This window comes from Parus major, chromosome 2 (genome assembly GCF_001522545.3).
Source record: "Parus major isolate Abel chromosome 2, Parus_major1.1, whole genome shotgun sequence".
Taxonomy (NCBI): Eukaryota; Metazoa; Chordata; class Aves; order Passeriformes; family Paridae; genus Parus; species Parus major.
The window spans coordinates 106,563,805-106,580,819 of NC_031769.1; the positions used below are offsets into that span (position 1 = coordinate 106,563,805).

A 17,015-nucleotide genomic window follows, 5' to 3' on the forward strand; every position below is an offset into this window, starting at 1 on the left:
TTTGTCAAGGTACCTGGTACTGAAAAGTAATATTGTACTTGCAAAACAAGAGTAAAGGAGTTAGAATTGAGAGCTATCTACTTACTGAGCAAGATGATGATACAAAGCAGAATTGCAATGATGGCACCAGTGCCCAGCCCTGCACCAACAATCCGGTCAACATCAGTGCAGTCTCCATTTAAGTCACACTGGCAAACTTTCACCTTCAGCAAGGAAGTGCTGGATGCATGTGGATTTCCAGAATCTGTAATTACTATGGGCACATCGTAGATACCAGCCTCCAGGAACCGGATTCTTAAGGAGAGCTGGGCGTGATCGCCTGAGTGTGAAAACAAGGTGCTGGTTAAAAAGCAATATATTGCTCACATGGGATTAAAAAGTATTGGTAAAAAAATGTTTGAGCTTGGCATTCAATTCTTGCTCAAACTGCTATGTGACACTCAGGGTAACAAACTTCCTGACTGCTGTGGCCATCTTTTCTTTCTTAAAATTTCTTGCTCTCTTAGGGGATTTACACTAAGGTGATTTGTTCATATTAACCAAATTAATGTATGTTGTGAAATTATACCAAAGAAAAGACATTTGTACAGGTTTCTCTAAAACTATGAAGATTTCCACAATGTTAATTACCACTAATTCGAACAATGGTCCAATTCCTCTTAATACTAGCAGGTGTGTCAGGCAGCTCAAAGGCAAAAGGGCCTGCATTTGGATCTATGTCAGGGTCTACAGCAGTGATGTTAATAGCATTAGGCTGCAGTGTTTCACAAGTTGTGGCCTCTTTTGGATGCACTTGGGGGGCATTATCATTGATGTCCAGCAGGTATATCTGAAGTGTGCCAGTTCCACTCATTGGGGGTATTCCTAAAAGAAAAGGAAATAGCATTAAGCCTGTTTCTGGTTGCAAAGTTATTTAAACGAAGCTGTATCAACACTCTTATACATTTACATCTGTTTTGGGATTCTATCTTTTACAAAACCAATCTAACACTGTCACTGCACCTGCTAGCACACTAATTCTTAAGTAGTCTGTTCTCAGAAAAATGGCCCTACTCAGCAAAATTCAGCAAGTAACTGCAGATCCACAGATCAGGGACTCATCCACTTCACTGACCAGACAGACAGCTAATCTCCAGAGATGGTCCACATCAAAGGCTTCAAAGAAGGTGAAAAATTGGGCTGGTTTGTCCTCTGGACAAATTATTTCCTAACTTTAAAGGCTTAAGATCACCCTTTACCATAAATGTGCTATTTAAATTCTTTCTAATACTGACTTTCAGCATGCTATTTGTAGACATTCCTGCTATCCATATCAAATGTGAGATGCATCCATAAACCTTTCTGGAATCACACATCGATGTGATCATTTGGCACTGAATTTTTCAGTATAACTAGCAATGGTTCTCATTCCACCTCCCATAATCTTCCAGTTCCATTTATGTTTTTTTTCCTCCAGAATGGAGCCAAAGTATAGAAACAGTTGATCTAGCTTCCAGTTCAGAAAATGTTACCATGTCTTCTTTCCAAGACAAACAGCCCCAGTGTTTCGGTTTTCCCTTCTAATGTGAGAATGTTCCTAACTGCGCCTGTCCATCTTTCTGCTATCAGCTATGAACAGTACAGCACTCCAGCTGAAATCAAAGGACTCATTTCTGAGCAGCGTTAATTGTCATTAACAAACTGACAACAAAAAGATACTTTTCCTTCTGCACTGCTGCAGCCTGAATGTGGGAAAATACAAAGCCCCTCCAATGACACATTACTCCCCATAAAGCCCACTCATGCTGTGCATTCACTCAACCTACCACACTCCCATGCAGGGCTTTTTCAATTTTCTGTCAACTCAACTAATGTAACCAAGACAGTGTTTTTCTATAAACTCAGAGAATTATTTTTCAGCCACTTCCCAAGTAGCTTGGAAATTATACACAGTTTGATAGTAAAACAGATTTCCAACGGGATGTCTTCTAAGCATATCCTGTTTTCTGCCCCAGTAAAACTGAATGCCATTCAATCACAAAGACAAAAAGCTTTTTCAAGAAAATACACAATATTGATACACACCATTATCAGAAGCAAGAAATGTTGCATTATACATATTGTTTTGCACATATATTGACTCTCTGTCCAAAACAGCTGTAGTAGTTATTTGTCCATTAACAGGGTCAATTTTCAGCCAGTTTGCAGGATCTGAAAGTTTTGAGTACCTGTGTATTTAATCATAAGTTGTGTTATTTATCTGCTAACATAAATATTGACAACAAAGACAGTATTAGTATTTTAATTTGTATTCTGAATATGTTTTTGGAATTCAAAGATAGCATTTTAAAAATTTCTATTTATCAAGCCCTGTCAGTAAATTTATTGGAAATACATAATAAAACCAGTCTTGCATTTTGATTCTTGAAGTGCCTTCCCTGTAAGTTATCATATAATGATAGTATGGAGGAAATAATGTAATTACCATAAACTATATAACATTAATACTCAGACTCAATTAAAATATTCAGTCAGGCTCCTTCTTGGTTTTTCTACACCTACAGAGTTATTCATACTAATTTTCATCTTGTCAGAGTGCAGAGAGCAGGAGAGAGGTAAAAATGGATAGTGTTAGTTGCACTAACACACATTGTTCCAGCACTTCAATATCACTTCATTTTCAGAGTCCCTGTTTTTACTGCAAGTTTCTCATCTTAATTTGAAAGAGAAGCATCTTTCAAAACCATTCTTCTATCTGATAAATTTTCCCTTTGATATTAATCAAGTGCAAGCTGTCTTAGTATTGAAGTCCTCATGCTGTAATTTCTATGATGGTGATGTCCAGAAATGAGCAAACCAAACAGCAAAACAAACAGCTAACCAAAGTTCAAGAGAAAATAGAATTGCAATAATCTTGATTTTGGATGGAACGATAGAACATAAGTTCTGGAATTTCTTCTACATGAGGTAAAAAAAAAAAAGCTGGATAAGGTGAGTCCTGACCCTTGGGCAGTCACAGCCTTAGTTTTGTAGCTAATGACCATGTCTTATATGAGGCATGCTCATGTAGAAAAGTGTTAGATGTAAGAAAAATTATGATCAAATTATGATGATAGCTATCAATACAAGAGACCACAGACAGACCACCATCACTTTGCACTGCTGGAGAAAAAAGAAAAACCTTAAGATTTCATCAACAGTCCGATTTTGTTGCCATGTGAAAATTACTGGTGAATTTTAATTGCAAATGATCTTAGTTCACAGAAGCACATGTCTGCTCTGACCGAATTTGTCAGGATAGAACATATACTTTACCAAAGATGCATAACTGCATTCTATCTTGAGGAAACGGGACTTAGGATGAGAAAATGACCCAGTTTACACACCTATGAATACTGGTCAGTTCACCTTCCCTACAGCCAAAAATCCCTTTGGAGAGAGCTGCACAAAACCCACAGATGTGTTGGGATAGCTGCGCGCTATGGTAAATGCAGTCATTTCACACGTCATCTCTTTGCTCCCCACCCATTCCACAACACAGACATTGCAAAACGCTTATACAGACCTTAGAGACGTTTGCTGCATGTAACGATCCGGGTCCTGCGCAGTGAAGGTTGTCAGCATGCTACCAGCCATCAGCCCTTCTTCCTGACGCACGAGCTTGGGGTTTGGAACAAAATATGGGCTCTCATTCACATCAATGACCGTAATGGACACGGTTGCTGTTGACTGAGGAGGATGCTGAATCCCCTTAGCCAAAGGCACTTGGTTTTCTGCAGCTACGGTAAGTACAAACATCCTGTTGGTCTCAAAGTCAATAGGCTGGGAAGAGCAAAGAGCAGGAAGTGTTAATGTTTACTCATGGCAGCAATGGACACACAATGACATTTTAAATTTAAAGTATATTTCAGAAGACTACTTGTACTGCTTTTATCAGAAATGAGCACACAGTCTGAAGAGAGCACAACATCACCTCAGCACAATCCCATATGCTGGGGTCTTGCTTAGCAGCAGCAGGAGCAGTTTTCAAGTCAGAAGAGCTAGAAACCTTGTCATTCTTGGATTTAACCTACTGTGCTACTGTCATTAGAGACAAATGATGAAACAAATACTTTAATCACAAAATGATGAAGAAGCTCCCACCTTTGTGCCAGGCACTCACATGTGCCTCCTGATTATCTCTCCTGTGGACAGAAAGCTGCCTCTTTCTGTTAGAGGCATGAAAGTTTCCTTCTAACAAGTTCCTGACTATAGCTTTTCCCATAGATCAGAGATTCTCATGCCCTCAACATCTCATTAGAAAGACTCTTGGTAATCCCAGCCAACCTCATTTCTGGTATACCTACAGCTTCCATCTTTCCAGTAAAGACAACCTTCAGTTTGGAGATTTCCTCACTGAGCCAGAAGTCCAATTTAAGGAGAAGTAAAAACAGTGTGAATCTGGAGTTCCTCTGTCATGCTGCACAGTGTTGAGGCATTCCTGGAGACAGGATTTGCCTTTGTACTATGCACTGTACTACTCACACAGATCCCAGACTGGAAGAAAACCCTGTACCTTACTGGGGCAGTTGGCATGTGACAGTATGAAGTAAGTGACAAGAGACATTCTAATCCTCATTACAGGTTGACAGATCAACTCATTGCACTGCCAATAAAAACTGTAGGCAGGTTTCCAACTCTTCCCATGTCTGGGCACTTAAAGGAGTGCTAAAAAGCACAGACACTCACATAAATCTTCCTGGAAGGCTGCAATGCAAGAATTGGTACCTCTGGGGAAGAGCAGTTATAAACCAGAGACAGTTCTTAAAAAAGCCCAGTGTGAATTACCATTAATACTATTTGTAGGTTGTATCTTTTTGTCACCTAGATACTGGGCGGATTAAAATAAAACTAAATTAAATGAAATGAATCAAAATGAAATGAAATAAAATTAAATGAAATGAAACGAAAGCAAACAAAATAGAAAAACAGCAACAACAAAACAAAACCCAACAAAACAGAACAGAAAAGAAAAAAAAAAGAAAGAAAAGAAAAAGTGAATTTTTTAATTTCTAAATTAAATTACTGGCATTGGACATTTGACTTTGAAACAGATCAGCCAAAACCAGAGCAGGCCAACTCAGTGTTGAGACATTTATCAGAAGGTCATGAGGAAAAGTGCTACTGCCTGGCAGGTTTAATTATAGAACCACACTGTTATCACTTGAAATAAGACATCCCTCAACACAGGGCTGTGTTGGTTAGACAATGAAGATAGACAGGTTATTCCATAAAAGGTATTCAAATGAGGTTTTAAAAATAGCCAGTCTTTAAATGTCTTCTGTAGAAGTACCCTCCCACCTATCATTTTTTCCTCTCTCATTGTGCTTTGACTGCCTATATCTGTTCCTTAATGGAACATCTTGACATAAAATGTGCAGACAACACGCGTGACTACTAAATGAGGAGGTAGGAAGCTGTTCCTTTACACTAGCAAAAAATACTAAGCCAACACTTTTTCACAGAGTAATTTTTAACTTTTAGCAAACAAAGATTCAAGATTTCTAATTTCTAATAACCTAGCCTGATTTTTAAAACTGAGCAGGTGGAATACTACTGATAGCATAAGCAAAGCAACATTTGAAGAGACAGGTTACTCGATTCCACAAGAAAGGGAGCATCCATTTTACTCCAGGCTCATGGTTGCCTCAGGAATTCACATTTCCCCTCGTTCAGTGTTCTCCCACTTGCTGAATCTCTGCTGAATTCTCTAACACACAAGCCTGCCTTACCTTTACGACAGTGACCAGCCCATCGTTGCTGTTGGGATCGGTGAGGATGGTGAAGCGGCCCGTCGGGTCTCCCCCGGTCATTCGGTACAGCGCGTTCCATGCCGGCGTGTGCGGCTGGTCTTTATCTGTCACCGTCAGATTCGCTACGATCACATCCACCCTGTTTTCTGGTACTTCCCCGTAGAACTGCAAAAACCATGGAAACACTCTGCCTCATCTGGAGGAGCATGAGAGAGCCTCACCAGGCTGAACACTCATCAAAGTGGGGCGGCCCATCTCTCTTCACTGGAGCTCTGATAATTTATCTATTTTTTTAGTTTAGTTGAAATTTACCTGAGGCCATCCAGAGAACCAATGGCTTGATTCCCTTGTTGGCTTTTGCCTTTTGGTCAAAAGCAGAACACTGTATGTAAGGGATATATATTCTGCACATATTTTGATTTTGCTTGCCAGTATGGTATTTAATAAGTAATAAATATTTACTCTCTGTGAATACAATGAGAGAAACAAGAGAATGGTTATAAATACGCACATCCTTCAGTAACTCCTATCCTGTACTTACAGTCATGGCAGTGAACTCTGGAGGATTGTCATTGACATCTGTCACAGCGATGACAGCAGTTGCTGTGTTTGAAAGACCATATGTTGGATTTCCTTCCATGTCCGTAGCTTGAATTATTAATGTATATTGTTGTACTTTCTAAAATACAAAATGACAACGTAAGTTTTAGACAAAACTAACATTACCATAGGACAGCAGGTGTTCCCAAAATTGTGCTCCACCAAGCAATGGAGCCCATCACAGTTTATTCTAGTTCACATCACCCAAAATGACAGGAGCAAAGTTTGTGCCACAAGAATACAGCAGCAGATTGCTTATATCAACCTACAGTTTGACTTTCTTCAAAGAGCAGCAAGGTAAGGACAGGCCGACTGCTTCCTACTCTATAAATCAAACCACTTTAGACAGTTAACGCATGATCACAGGTTTAACAACGCTTTTCAAATGGTGAAAAGAGAACCAGAGTGCACCTTATACTAAAACAAGGAAAAGTCCTCAAAAGCATTTGAGAGCAGTGAGCCAAGGTAGGTTTGTCGGCCAAACGGCCACAACTGCCAAGGTTTTGTTTCAGCCAAGCCTGAGTATAAAACTGCTGCTGCAACTTCTTGTGATCTCTATGGAAACCAAAGATGTCGAGGCCAACAGAGACAAGTAAGGGCACTGGGAGAAAGGGGGAGGGAAGCACCAAGCGGGCTATTTCCATAAATGTTAAAACACCCTGGCTGAGTATGGCAGCCATGGGCCCCCTCTCTCCCCAGTGCCACTAACGGCCCTTGAGCCGGGCACTCGCTCCCCCCTCACAGCTGGAGTGGGGCCAGGGTCCCTAAGCACCAGAAACGCCTGGCAGAGACCCCACCTCAGCCTGGTGAGCTGTTTAAAACAACACCAACAAGGTTCTATTGAAACAAAAACAAAAAAAAAAAGAAAACCATAAAGATGTTTTCTTTATAGAATTGCTGCAAAGTTTATTTTAACTCATTGCTCTCAAATATTGCACATGCTCCTTCATTTACCAGTTCATTGTCCTTCCTCAGAGAGAAGTGTTACCATTCAGTTCTTCCCAAAATAAAGGACATGAACATAAGGAACTGCTATTACTTTGAAACAGCACTTTCACAAATGGCTTACTAACACTGGCAAAAACCTTTTGGCAAAATAAAAATATTTCAAGAAGAGTCTATTTTTATGCTTTGGGCTTTTTTTCCCCCACTTAGTATGTTATTTTCTTCCACTGTTTAAAGAGTGGAGTATATGACAGATTACTTCTCATGGAAACAATTTACAGAATCATGAAACATGCTGAGTTGGAATGAACCCATCAGAAACAGGGAGTCCAACTCCTGACCCTAAGCAGGACACCCCTAGAGTAACACCATTAACAAAAAGGAATTGCAAGTATCGATACAAAAAATAAGCAGGGATAATTCCACTGATAGTATTTAGCTTTCTTTCAAACTTTGGCCAGACAGTACGACAGACATGAGAGGTTCAACACTGCACATTTCCAAGCAGCAACTATGAGTCACAGAATAGAAAGTTTTTAAAATAAGCTGTATGGATCTTTATCTCCCACTGAAGATAATGATTTATGCTCATGCCCTCTTTTACACTGAAACCCTTACAAGACACCCCAAAAGTGTACTGCTATAAATGTATCCCACAATTCTTTACACATATATATGTATATATATATATGAATTCTGGCTTAGAAAATATACTTACAAACTGACCTTCAAAAGGCTTTAAATATCCTAAAGATTTCCTTCATGACACCAACAAGAGTAGCAGCCATGAGGGAATCAAAGAAATACTTTTACCACTTTCATCTAGGAAAAAATCATACTTTCCTTACTGTGAAGCAATAAAATCTAAAGCAGTATTGAAGCAAATCTCACTGCCATATGATTCTATGTTATTGAAACAGCAGGTGCTTCTGATTCATCTGGGTCTTAACACATTGATCCCAGGAAGCAAATTTCATTAAGGAAACTCCATTATTATTACACAGAGACTCAGCTTCCTTACAGTCATCTTACTTAATTCCAACAGAACCAGCACACTAAAAACTTGCCCAGGAAGTGCCCCAAAAGACAGCATATCAGTGTTTTCATTTGGCTCTTTGTATTTTTTCCCCTCTTCCCAGCACTCACATATAGCAGATCAACTGCTGAGAGTGAAATTTCAGAAATCAACATGCACACAACTTTCCAAGCATGGGGAAATTGGGGGAGGTGGGTCTCCTCTTTTTACTGTGGTTTGAGAAGCAGCCAGGAATAAGCTGTGGAGCATGTGTCAGCAGCCTGCACTGAGACTTAGCAGCAACACATCCAAAAGCGAACTGGCAGCTTCAAGAAAGAACGCAGACCTCATCAGTTCACATCTTTCCACTTCAACACAGGCCAAATAAAAGAGCACTTCACTGAATTAACCTCACGTGAGGCAGGAATGTCAGTGTGTAAATTTAAGTACCCTGCCTGACTTCTTCAGCACCTCCAGCACTAAGGCAGATGTTTTAATGCTGAAGTGAATTCCACAGCAGTAATGGAAGAAATAAGAGCAGCTGGATCTCATGAAACAGCATCTTTTGAGATAACAAATGAAAGATTTCTTCTGCCTTAAGCTGAGTTTCCTTACCTAAGCAAATCTCCTCCTGTGCATGTTAGCATAGATAATGCATTGTGCATGTTAATCTAAAATACCAGCAGATGAGGAATGCTATCAGAGGAACCACTTTTTATTTCTTTAAATGCCTACAACACTTATGCTCCCATAAAAAATGTGTCACATTATTTAAGAATTTAAAATTCTGTGCAGTATTTTATGACTTTAATTAGAGCTTTATAAAGAGAGATAAGACTTGTAGAAAAGAGTAGAAAGGCAGAAGCAGGCAGACCAGCTGGGGTACATGGACAGCAAAGCACTCCCTGGCCCACTGTCAGAAGACGATTGAGCTTTGGCTCTCTAGACTCCCAGTCATTTTAATTTAATTGGCTTCCACAAAATGACTCAGGAAATGGAGGAAGCAAAGCTTGGGAAGGAAACCATTTTATTTCATATTAGTCTAATTTAATATTTGAATGATTTAACACTAATCATTAATATCCAACATGTTCAAGAAATGTTTATATATACCCATTTGGGTATCAGCAGAGTGATCCATCAGGAAAACTGATGGTGAATGACAAGGCTTTTTCAACTGTTAATGTGAGGGTCTAAGCTCCACAGGCAGCTGGTTTCTTCCGAGTTAAATCCCTCCAGTATAGCTAGTCACCAAGTAATAAAACCTCAAGAATTATCGCTATGTCCTTCTGAAAGTTCATCTGTCAAAGATGACCAAGGGATTTTAAAAACAAGGGCAAAGCTGCCCATCATTCTTTTAATTTAATAGGGCAATACTGTAAAGTTCAGGGTTTTCCTTTGCTCAAATCCCTTCTTTTCAAAACCAACTTAAATAGAGTGAATGTTAATAAAACCTCAAAAATTAATTGCAATATCTAACAGTCTGTTTATCTTTTCAAATCTTCTGATTGCCCCTTTCAAACTGAAATGCATCAGAATATTAATAGCGAACGCAGAACTTCAGAAAGCGTTTTTATTCTCCATTTTAAATAACTATAAACAAGCAGCTAAAAGATGAACAGCAGATCCAGTACTTTGGATTTAATGAGCTAAAATGAGGTTAGTAATACAGAAGTTGAAACAAGATGTATTCAAAAGAGATTTGTTTGGATTTTATGGCTTGTTTATAAAATATTGCTTATCTCCTGTGAAGTTTTCAAGTGGTTTAAAAGCACAGTTAGTGTGACAGATTTGGAGTTTGGAGGGAAATATTTTTATTCCCAACCTCACAGATGGGTGAATCAGAGCAGAGGATCTGGCAGGCTCCTTCTCCAGTGGTGGGCACAGTGAAGAACTGCCTCGACAGGATGGACCTTGCTCAGCATGTAGCAATGAATTACTGACAGATTATTTCTTTTTATCATTATTATTATTACTATTGCATTGCTTTGCTTTTTTAGTGTGTACCTGTTTCTTAATTGCAAACAGGCTTATGGGACAAGCCTGACCTTCCTTGACCCCACATAGCCAAGAGTAACTACATGTATAGAATATGTAGGTCCAATTTTCATCCCTAACATTATTTTCTCAGAGTTTTGTACAATGGGTCTAAGACAATGACCAGTGTCAACAGGGTAAGGAAAGGGAGTAAGTTAAGACTGAGGAGGGGGACAAATATTTCACAATTTCATTAAATTGTCTGGACTAGAAGTGACCTTAAAGACCATCTAGTTGCAGACACCTAGCCCTGGGTAGGGACACCTCCAACTATACCAGGTTGCTCAGAACACCATCCAACCTCCACCTTGAACACTCCCAGGGGTGGGGCATCCACAATTTCTCTGGGCAACTTCTTCCTGTGTCTTACCACCTTCACAGTAAAGAATTTCTTCCCTTTTCTGATCTAAATGTACCTGCTTTCTGTTTATAGTCACGGCCCCTTGTCCTATCCCTGTATGCCCTTATTAAAATCCCTGCTCCAGTATGCAGGCCCCATTTAGGTACTGTAAGGGAGCAATAATGTCTCCCCAGAGCCTTCTCTTCTCCAGGTGAAACAGTCTCAGCTCCCTCAGCCTATCTTCATAGGAGAGGTGCTCCAACCTTCTGATGATCTTCACATCCCTTCTCTGGACTTGCTCCAGGCAGGTCACGTATTTCCCATGCTGAGAACCCCAGATCTGGATAAGCACTCCAGGTGGGGTCTCACAGGAGCAGAACAGAGGAGGAGGATGACTTCCCTTGCCCTGCTGGCCATGCTGCTTCTGATGCAGCCCTGGACATGGCTGCCTGCAGGTGCACATTGTCAGCTCATGTCCAGCCCTTCATCCACCCACACTCCCGAGCCATGCATCTTCACAATATTAAGTGCAACCCAGCCCGTGGGATTAAGACCTGCCATACCTCTCTGTCAAGCCCAGCTGCTACAGTGATAATGTCACCAGTTTCGTTGTTGATTGTAAACATGTTTGGAGAGGGGCTGCTCGGGGCCTGTGACAAGATTCTGTATCTCAGCATCCCATTCTGGGTGTTGGGATCATCAGCATCGATGGCAGTAACAGTCATCACATAGGTACCTAGCAGCAGGATAAATAATTGGTGTTATATAAACAGTTTACACTCAGATCAGATTATACAAGATCACTTTACAAGCAGTGGTCAAAGCACGTATTTCTTTTGGTAAAATCTGCACATTCCTTCTTTACTTAAAACAAACTGGCTAAACTCAAGATTCACCAACAGAGTAATTAAAATACATAAGAGGAGATAAAAATACTCTATATTTATAAAAGACCAGATTTGCTTATAACTGAAGAAGTTACATAAACAATGAAATCCTACAGTTCTGCCACAAATAACATTTTTGTAACAAGAGAACATCTCATGTTTAGATACTTATGTTATTAATTGGGCCAAAGGAAATATACTTATTGTTCAGAATTGGTGGACATACTGATAGTGACTGAAAATCAATATAAATAATACTCTCTCAAAAGTCTTTGAGATCTCAAATGCCAAGTAAACACTGTAAAGTTAGAAAACACATTTCTGGTGCTAACCTTTCATTTTGCACTTCTGACAAATTAAGAAAGTGGTTTCAGCCTAGTGCAAACTTTAGTCTGAGCTGATTAGAATTTTAATGAGATCTGAACAACACTTAAGTTTTCTCAAGAATTCAAATGACATGATTTCAAATCCCAGTATTTGCAAAGCCTCTGGGAATCAGAACTAGAACCGGATCTAGTGACATTTCGGAAGTCTCTTATACCCTGACCTGTCAACTAAATGAACATCAATGTCTATCATAAAAATAAATGTAAGAACTGTGATGTTACAATTAGGATTTTGAGAACCATGAACCAGAAGTTGAATTCTTAAAGCCTCCCCTAGTTTTAGTTCATGTACATAGCAATTTTGCCTTTTGGAAATGAATCCCAGCATGCTACAAAGTGTATTAAAAATAGGGTGAAGTAAGAGGACAATATCTGAGATTTTGCTCATCACACTAAAGAAACCTTTCAAAGTATTACAAAGTCTGAAGGCATCCCCTTCATCACACCTTCAAAAACATACTGTAAATATGATACTTCAAAATAATACCTCTGCCTCCCAAAAGCCCATGTATTACCTGGCTTTGAGCCCTCAGGGACTGTCCCATTCCAAACTTGGTGTAAGAATTCAGGTCTATTGTCATTCATGTCAATGACATTAATAACAATGTCAATAGGATTTTCCACCTGGTTTCCATTTACATCCACTGCATGTGCTCTCAGCTGCAAAAGTCATTGAAAGTATTACAATTTGAACAATGTACAGGTGCAAATAGATATAATAATAGTGACAGGAAGTTTCACACCAGACATTTTTAGCTCAGTGTATTTTGTTATTTGCCACTGCTCCCTCATATGGACCGTTTCAATTTCCAAGTTGTTAATGAAACTGATGTTCAGACTATTCTAAGTTGCAGACTTCCTTCTTTGATTTGATGAAAATTATTTTACATCATGTGATTTTGATTACTACTAGTGCCTACTGTCATACAGAATTGTGGTTTTAACAATGACTATTAGAAAACATTCTCTAAAAATATGCAGATTTAAATGTAAATCTGTGGATTTAGACCAGAGCGTGGTCATTGTTAGGGAAAAGAGCAACTTTCTCCCTCTACAGCAGTCCTGCTGATGCCCATCATATACATATACATATATATGCACACATATATACACACACACACATCTTATGGCTACAAAACTACTAGAAAGCAGCAAGATGGCATTATTAACCCACCACTCTGGAAATGACTCATACAAATGTAAATTCCTAAGTCAGCAAACCCTGAATTGCCAATGTCAAATGCTCAGTTAAAATATTATGGATGCCAGAGCTGTTGTTTGAGGGAGCCTTTCACCCACACTTCCCCCCTAGATTCCTCCTGCTGTGTCCTCTGTTTGGGAGCAGCACTCAAAGAGCTCCCCAGAGCACAAGGCAAGGAGTGTTTTAATCCACAGCATGCTGGAAAACTTTCTCCAGGAGCTGGGTGATTTCAGCATGGCTTCCCAAAAGCACACCAAACTTCAGGTCACAGCCTGCTCTCCCCCTCTTCCTTGAAACTTTCCTTTTCCACTGGTACTGGAATCTCTGGTCTACTTTGTCAATTTCGTCAGAGCAAAGAATATCATTTTCATAAGCTGACAGGCCTAATTTACAATTCTATTAAAATGCTTAGATTTGCCCCTAAAATAAAAATTGGTACGTTATTCTTCCCATCCATTTCTCAAATCACAGCTGCTGCAATTCTAATAGCAGTCACATCCTAATTTAAGTTGCTGAATTAAAAATAAACTTTTGGAAAGTATACAGTTCAGTGGAGACTGTGATCAATGGCCTGTACTTGAAATATAAGCTACAGTATCCATATTTCAATCTTTTAAAATTTTTCTAAATACATTTAATCACTGTTTACGTATGTTAATGTATTTAAGCTGCTTAAATATAGTAAGAGATAGCCTTATTAAGTACAATAAATACAAATCTGCTACAAACTCTTCAAATCATATCTCGTGCAAAACTAAATGCTGGCTGCTCAAGTCATGTTTGAAGCAGATGTTCGTCTTCAATTTGATAATCTGATTTATGGTAAATTAAACTCTTACATGAAAAGAAGCAATCTGCTCCCGGTCTAAAGGCTTTGTCACAGACAGCTGTCCTGAGATGGGGTTGATGATGAAGATGCCTGTTGGAGGCTGGTCAGCTCCTGGGCCAGTCACACTGTACCGTAGCGAGAGGCTTTTATCACGATCAGACCTAATCTGTGTGTCAAAAAAGATGAAGTTTACATTAGCTACAAACAGGTGCTGGATGGGACTGCTGCAGAGACAAGCAGCAGCTCTATTTATTTTCTCCTTGCTCCTTAAGCTGTACTTGCAAAAGTAATTATTCTGGAAATGGTACAGAGTTGGTATAAAGTCCGAAGTTTTCAGCAGCGCTCTTTGCTAGAAACTGGTCAAAGGATATTCAGGAACATAATTTTATCTCTGTTTATTTCTCAGAATAAAAATTATTTGTGTTAAGCAAAAACAAGCAAGTACTTTTACCTTAAGCAGAATTGTCAAGATCTTTGATAAAACACATACTATCATAAAATTTCACATGAAATTAGCAGTCTGGTTTGTGTTTTTCCCCTTCCCCTATACCTTCCCTAAGCTACAGGCTCTCTTCCATTACAGGCCAGCCCTTTAGAAACTTGCCATTTTTGCTTAAAGACTGAAATTGTTTCATCTTCCAAGGAAACAACTGAAGGGCAGTGCATCTGTGAGAAGCAGCTGAATCACCAGCACACACATAAAACAGAACAGTGAAACTGTGTCCTATCAGCTTGGGCTAATTTCTGCCAAGTTCCAACAAACTGATCATGACTAGCCAGTACCATGGTTGGAAGCCAGCCCAGAAGAGGTGCTTGGCTCCTTGCAGTGGCCACTTCTGGGCAGCAGAATCCTGTGGAACAGCTGCTGTCCTCACCCCATCAGATCCCATTTCCTTTGGTTTCCTTTGGTGCACTCTGCTTCCTGCTCACTCCCACACCATTTCCCAGGCAGAGAACTCAGTGCAGGAGACTGGAGAACTCCTGAACCAGCAGAGATCACTTACCACCCAAAACAAGGTCATCTTCTACCAGTACAGATGCACAGGAACAAGTTAAACCCCAGGAAATTAGATGTATCCCAGCATGCAATGCAGAGGCAGCAATAATAAACCAGCCCAAAAGACTCTGAACAATGTCTGGATGATGAACAAGACATCATTTACACAAAATCTCTTCAAGAGCTCTCTGAGGGACACTGAAACCACACTTCTATTAACTTTCTTACCCTAACTAATTCCTGAGGAAAAGGTCCTTTGGAATTTTCTGGTAGGTTGATTGGAGGAATAACCCAGTCTCTCTTCTGCCTCTTCAGAGGGCTGCTGTGCTTGTATTGTTGCCATGGAAATATGATTTCTTCAATTTTCCTTTGGTCCTTTCCCAGGTAGAAGATAAAATTAAGCACATGTTAGAATGAGAATTACTAGCAGACATTATAAAGTAACTCAGGTACAATTACATAATTGACTGAAAGGCTGTCTTTCCTCTGTGTTCATTGAGCTGTTTTATTTGCATTCACAGTGCAGTTTGAAAATAACCAATACCACTTACAACTGCACTGCAAAACTGTAAGAACCCTTTTTTTCCTTACTTAACTAGGAAGAGAAAGGGAATTATAAACCATTTATAACATGGCACTACTGTGTAAACTATCTGGCACTTTCTGAGAAGTAGTTCATATTTTGCAGAATTTAATAGTATGCCTTTATGTATTTCTCATTAGCTAGAGCTTCAGTTCAGGTAATGTGCTACTGTACACTAAATTTAGATCTGGATGTGCTATAATATAATTTGAGTTCCAAGAGAAGTTTAATACACACTGGTAAGGAATGTCTCAAATATTTATGACCCTATTAAATCCCATAGAATTAATGCTGTAATTATTTTAAACCTATGTCAGCCATGATGGATGCAGTAGATGACCCACTTTACACACTGGGCATTAATCTCTCCTGGATGTCAACATTCCCTTCCTATTCCCTTCTATATCTGCAGTCATTTCACCCTTTGGATGACAGCACACACAGCTAGCTTGCTTAAGGTTGGGAACAGGGTGACAAAAACATTTTCGAAATATTTTAGAAGAAGAACATTTTTTTTTAATCTAAGCAACTATGTCACAAAGTATGAACAGATGCCCAAGCTGAAGGCCAGATTCTATAGCTCTACATTCTGTTGATGGTAAGGATACCTGAATAGTGTCTTTGGAATAAACAGGGCATGCTCTGGCACATCTGAGCATCTGCTCTTTTACTATGCTTCCATGAACAAAGTATTTCCATTGTTAAAAACATGCCTTAGCAGATTTAACACAATCACCAAGTAAGCAAACAAATAACAGAGGATTTACACAGCAGTGGTCTCCCGTGTGTTCTCAGGAAAAATGTGTTGCATAACCACATTACCTATTTTAACATTATGCTTAAATCTTTAATGTGTACCTATTACAGGTATGTTAATCTATGAATAAATTTTGTTCCTTATCTGTAAACTAAGCACTTATCCTTCACTAAGGAAAAGGCAAGAAACAGCAGGCAACAGGTAATATAACAGAGAAAAGTAGACATCCTAATACGCTTTTCTAAAGTAAATACATTGCTAACTGCACATTGCTATGTCTAATTTTTGTTACAGTACATGGTTTATCCTGTGGCAGCTTCCAGCAGAGGGAGACTATCTTCCTTACCAAGTAGTGCTGGAATCATGAATAATTTACAATCTCCAATTTGATTATGACGGGACAAGACAAAGCCAATATTCCCTGCCAGAAGTGCTTTCCTACTTACTGCTGTAAATCTACAGCTCCCATCTAATAAATGTGACTGATGCATTCTATCACAGATTTGTTTATTTTGTGGTTATATTTAACCACTTGAATAAATACTGTAATACTTTCAAGCAATTTAAAATAAAGAAATGGCTGTGTGAGACTTAAATTCAGGTATAAATCTCAAGCTATACAAACAAAACGCTCCAACACAAAGAATCCTATATAGTTAAACAGGCA

The 17,015-nt window shown here is 39.2% G+C and overlaps 1 protein-coding gene across 1 annotated transcript in view; it reads right to left on the minus strand.

Annotated features, from left to right (window-relative positions):
* Positions 1 to 17,015, minus strand: part of CDH2 (cadherin 2) — a 114,463-nt gene that overhangs the window by 20,921 nt on the left and 76,527 nt on the right. Inside the window, exons 4-13 of the mRNA XM_015618838.2 lie at positions 15,237 to 15,383; positions 14,022 to 14,177; positions 12,497 to 12,641; positions 11,272 to 11,444; positions 6,313 to 6,450; positions 5,751 to 5,936; positions 3,545 to 3,801; positions 2,065 to 2,207; positions 631 to 864; positions 86 to 319 (exon numbers count right to left, since the gene is read on the minus strand). Coding sequence (XP_015474324.1) covers positions 86 to 319; positions 631 to 864; positions 2,065 to 2,207; positions 3,545 to 3,801; positions 5,751 to 5,936; positions 6,313 to 6,450; positions 11,272 to 11,444; positions 12,497 to 12,641; positions 14,022 to 14,177; positions 15,237 to 15,383 — 1,813 coding nt within the window. The remainder of the gene's footprint in view (positions 1 to 85; positions 320 to 630; positions 865 to 2,064; positions 2,208 to 3,544; positions 3,802 to 5,750; positions 5,937 to 6,312; positions 6,451 to 11,271; positions 11,445 to 12,496; positions 12,642 to 14,021; positions 14,178 to 15,236; positions 15,384 to 17,015) is intronic.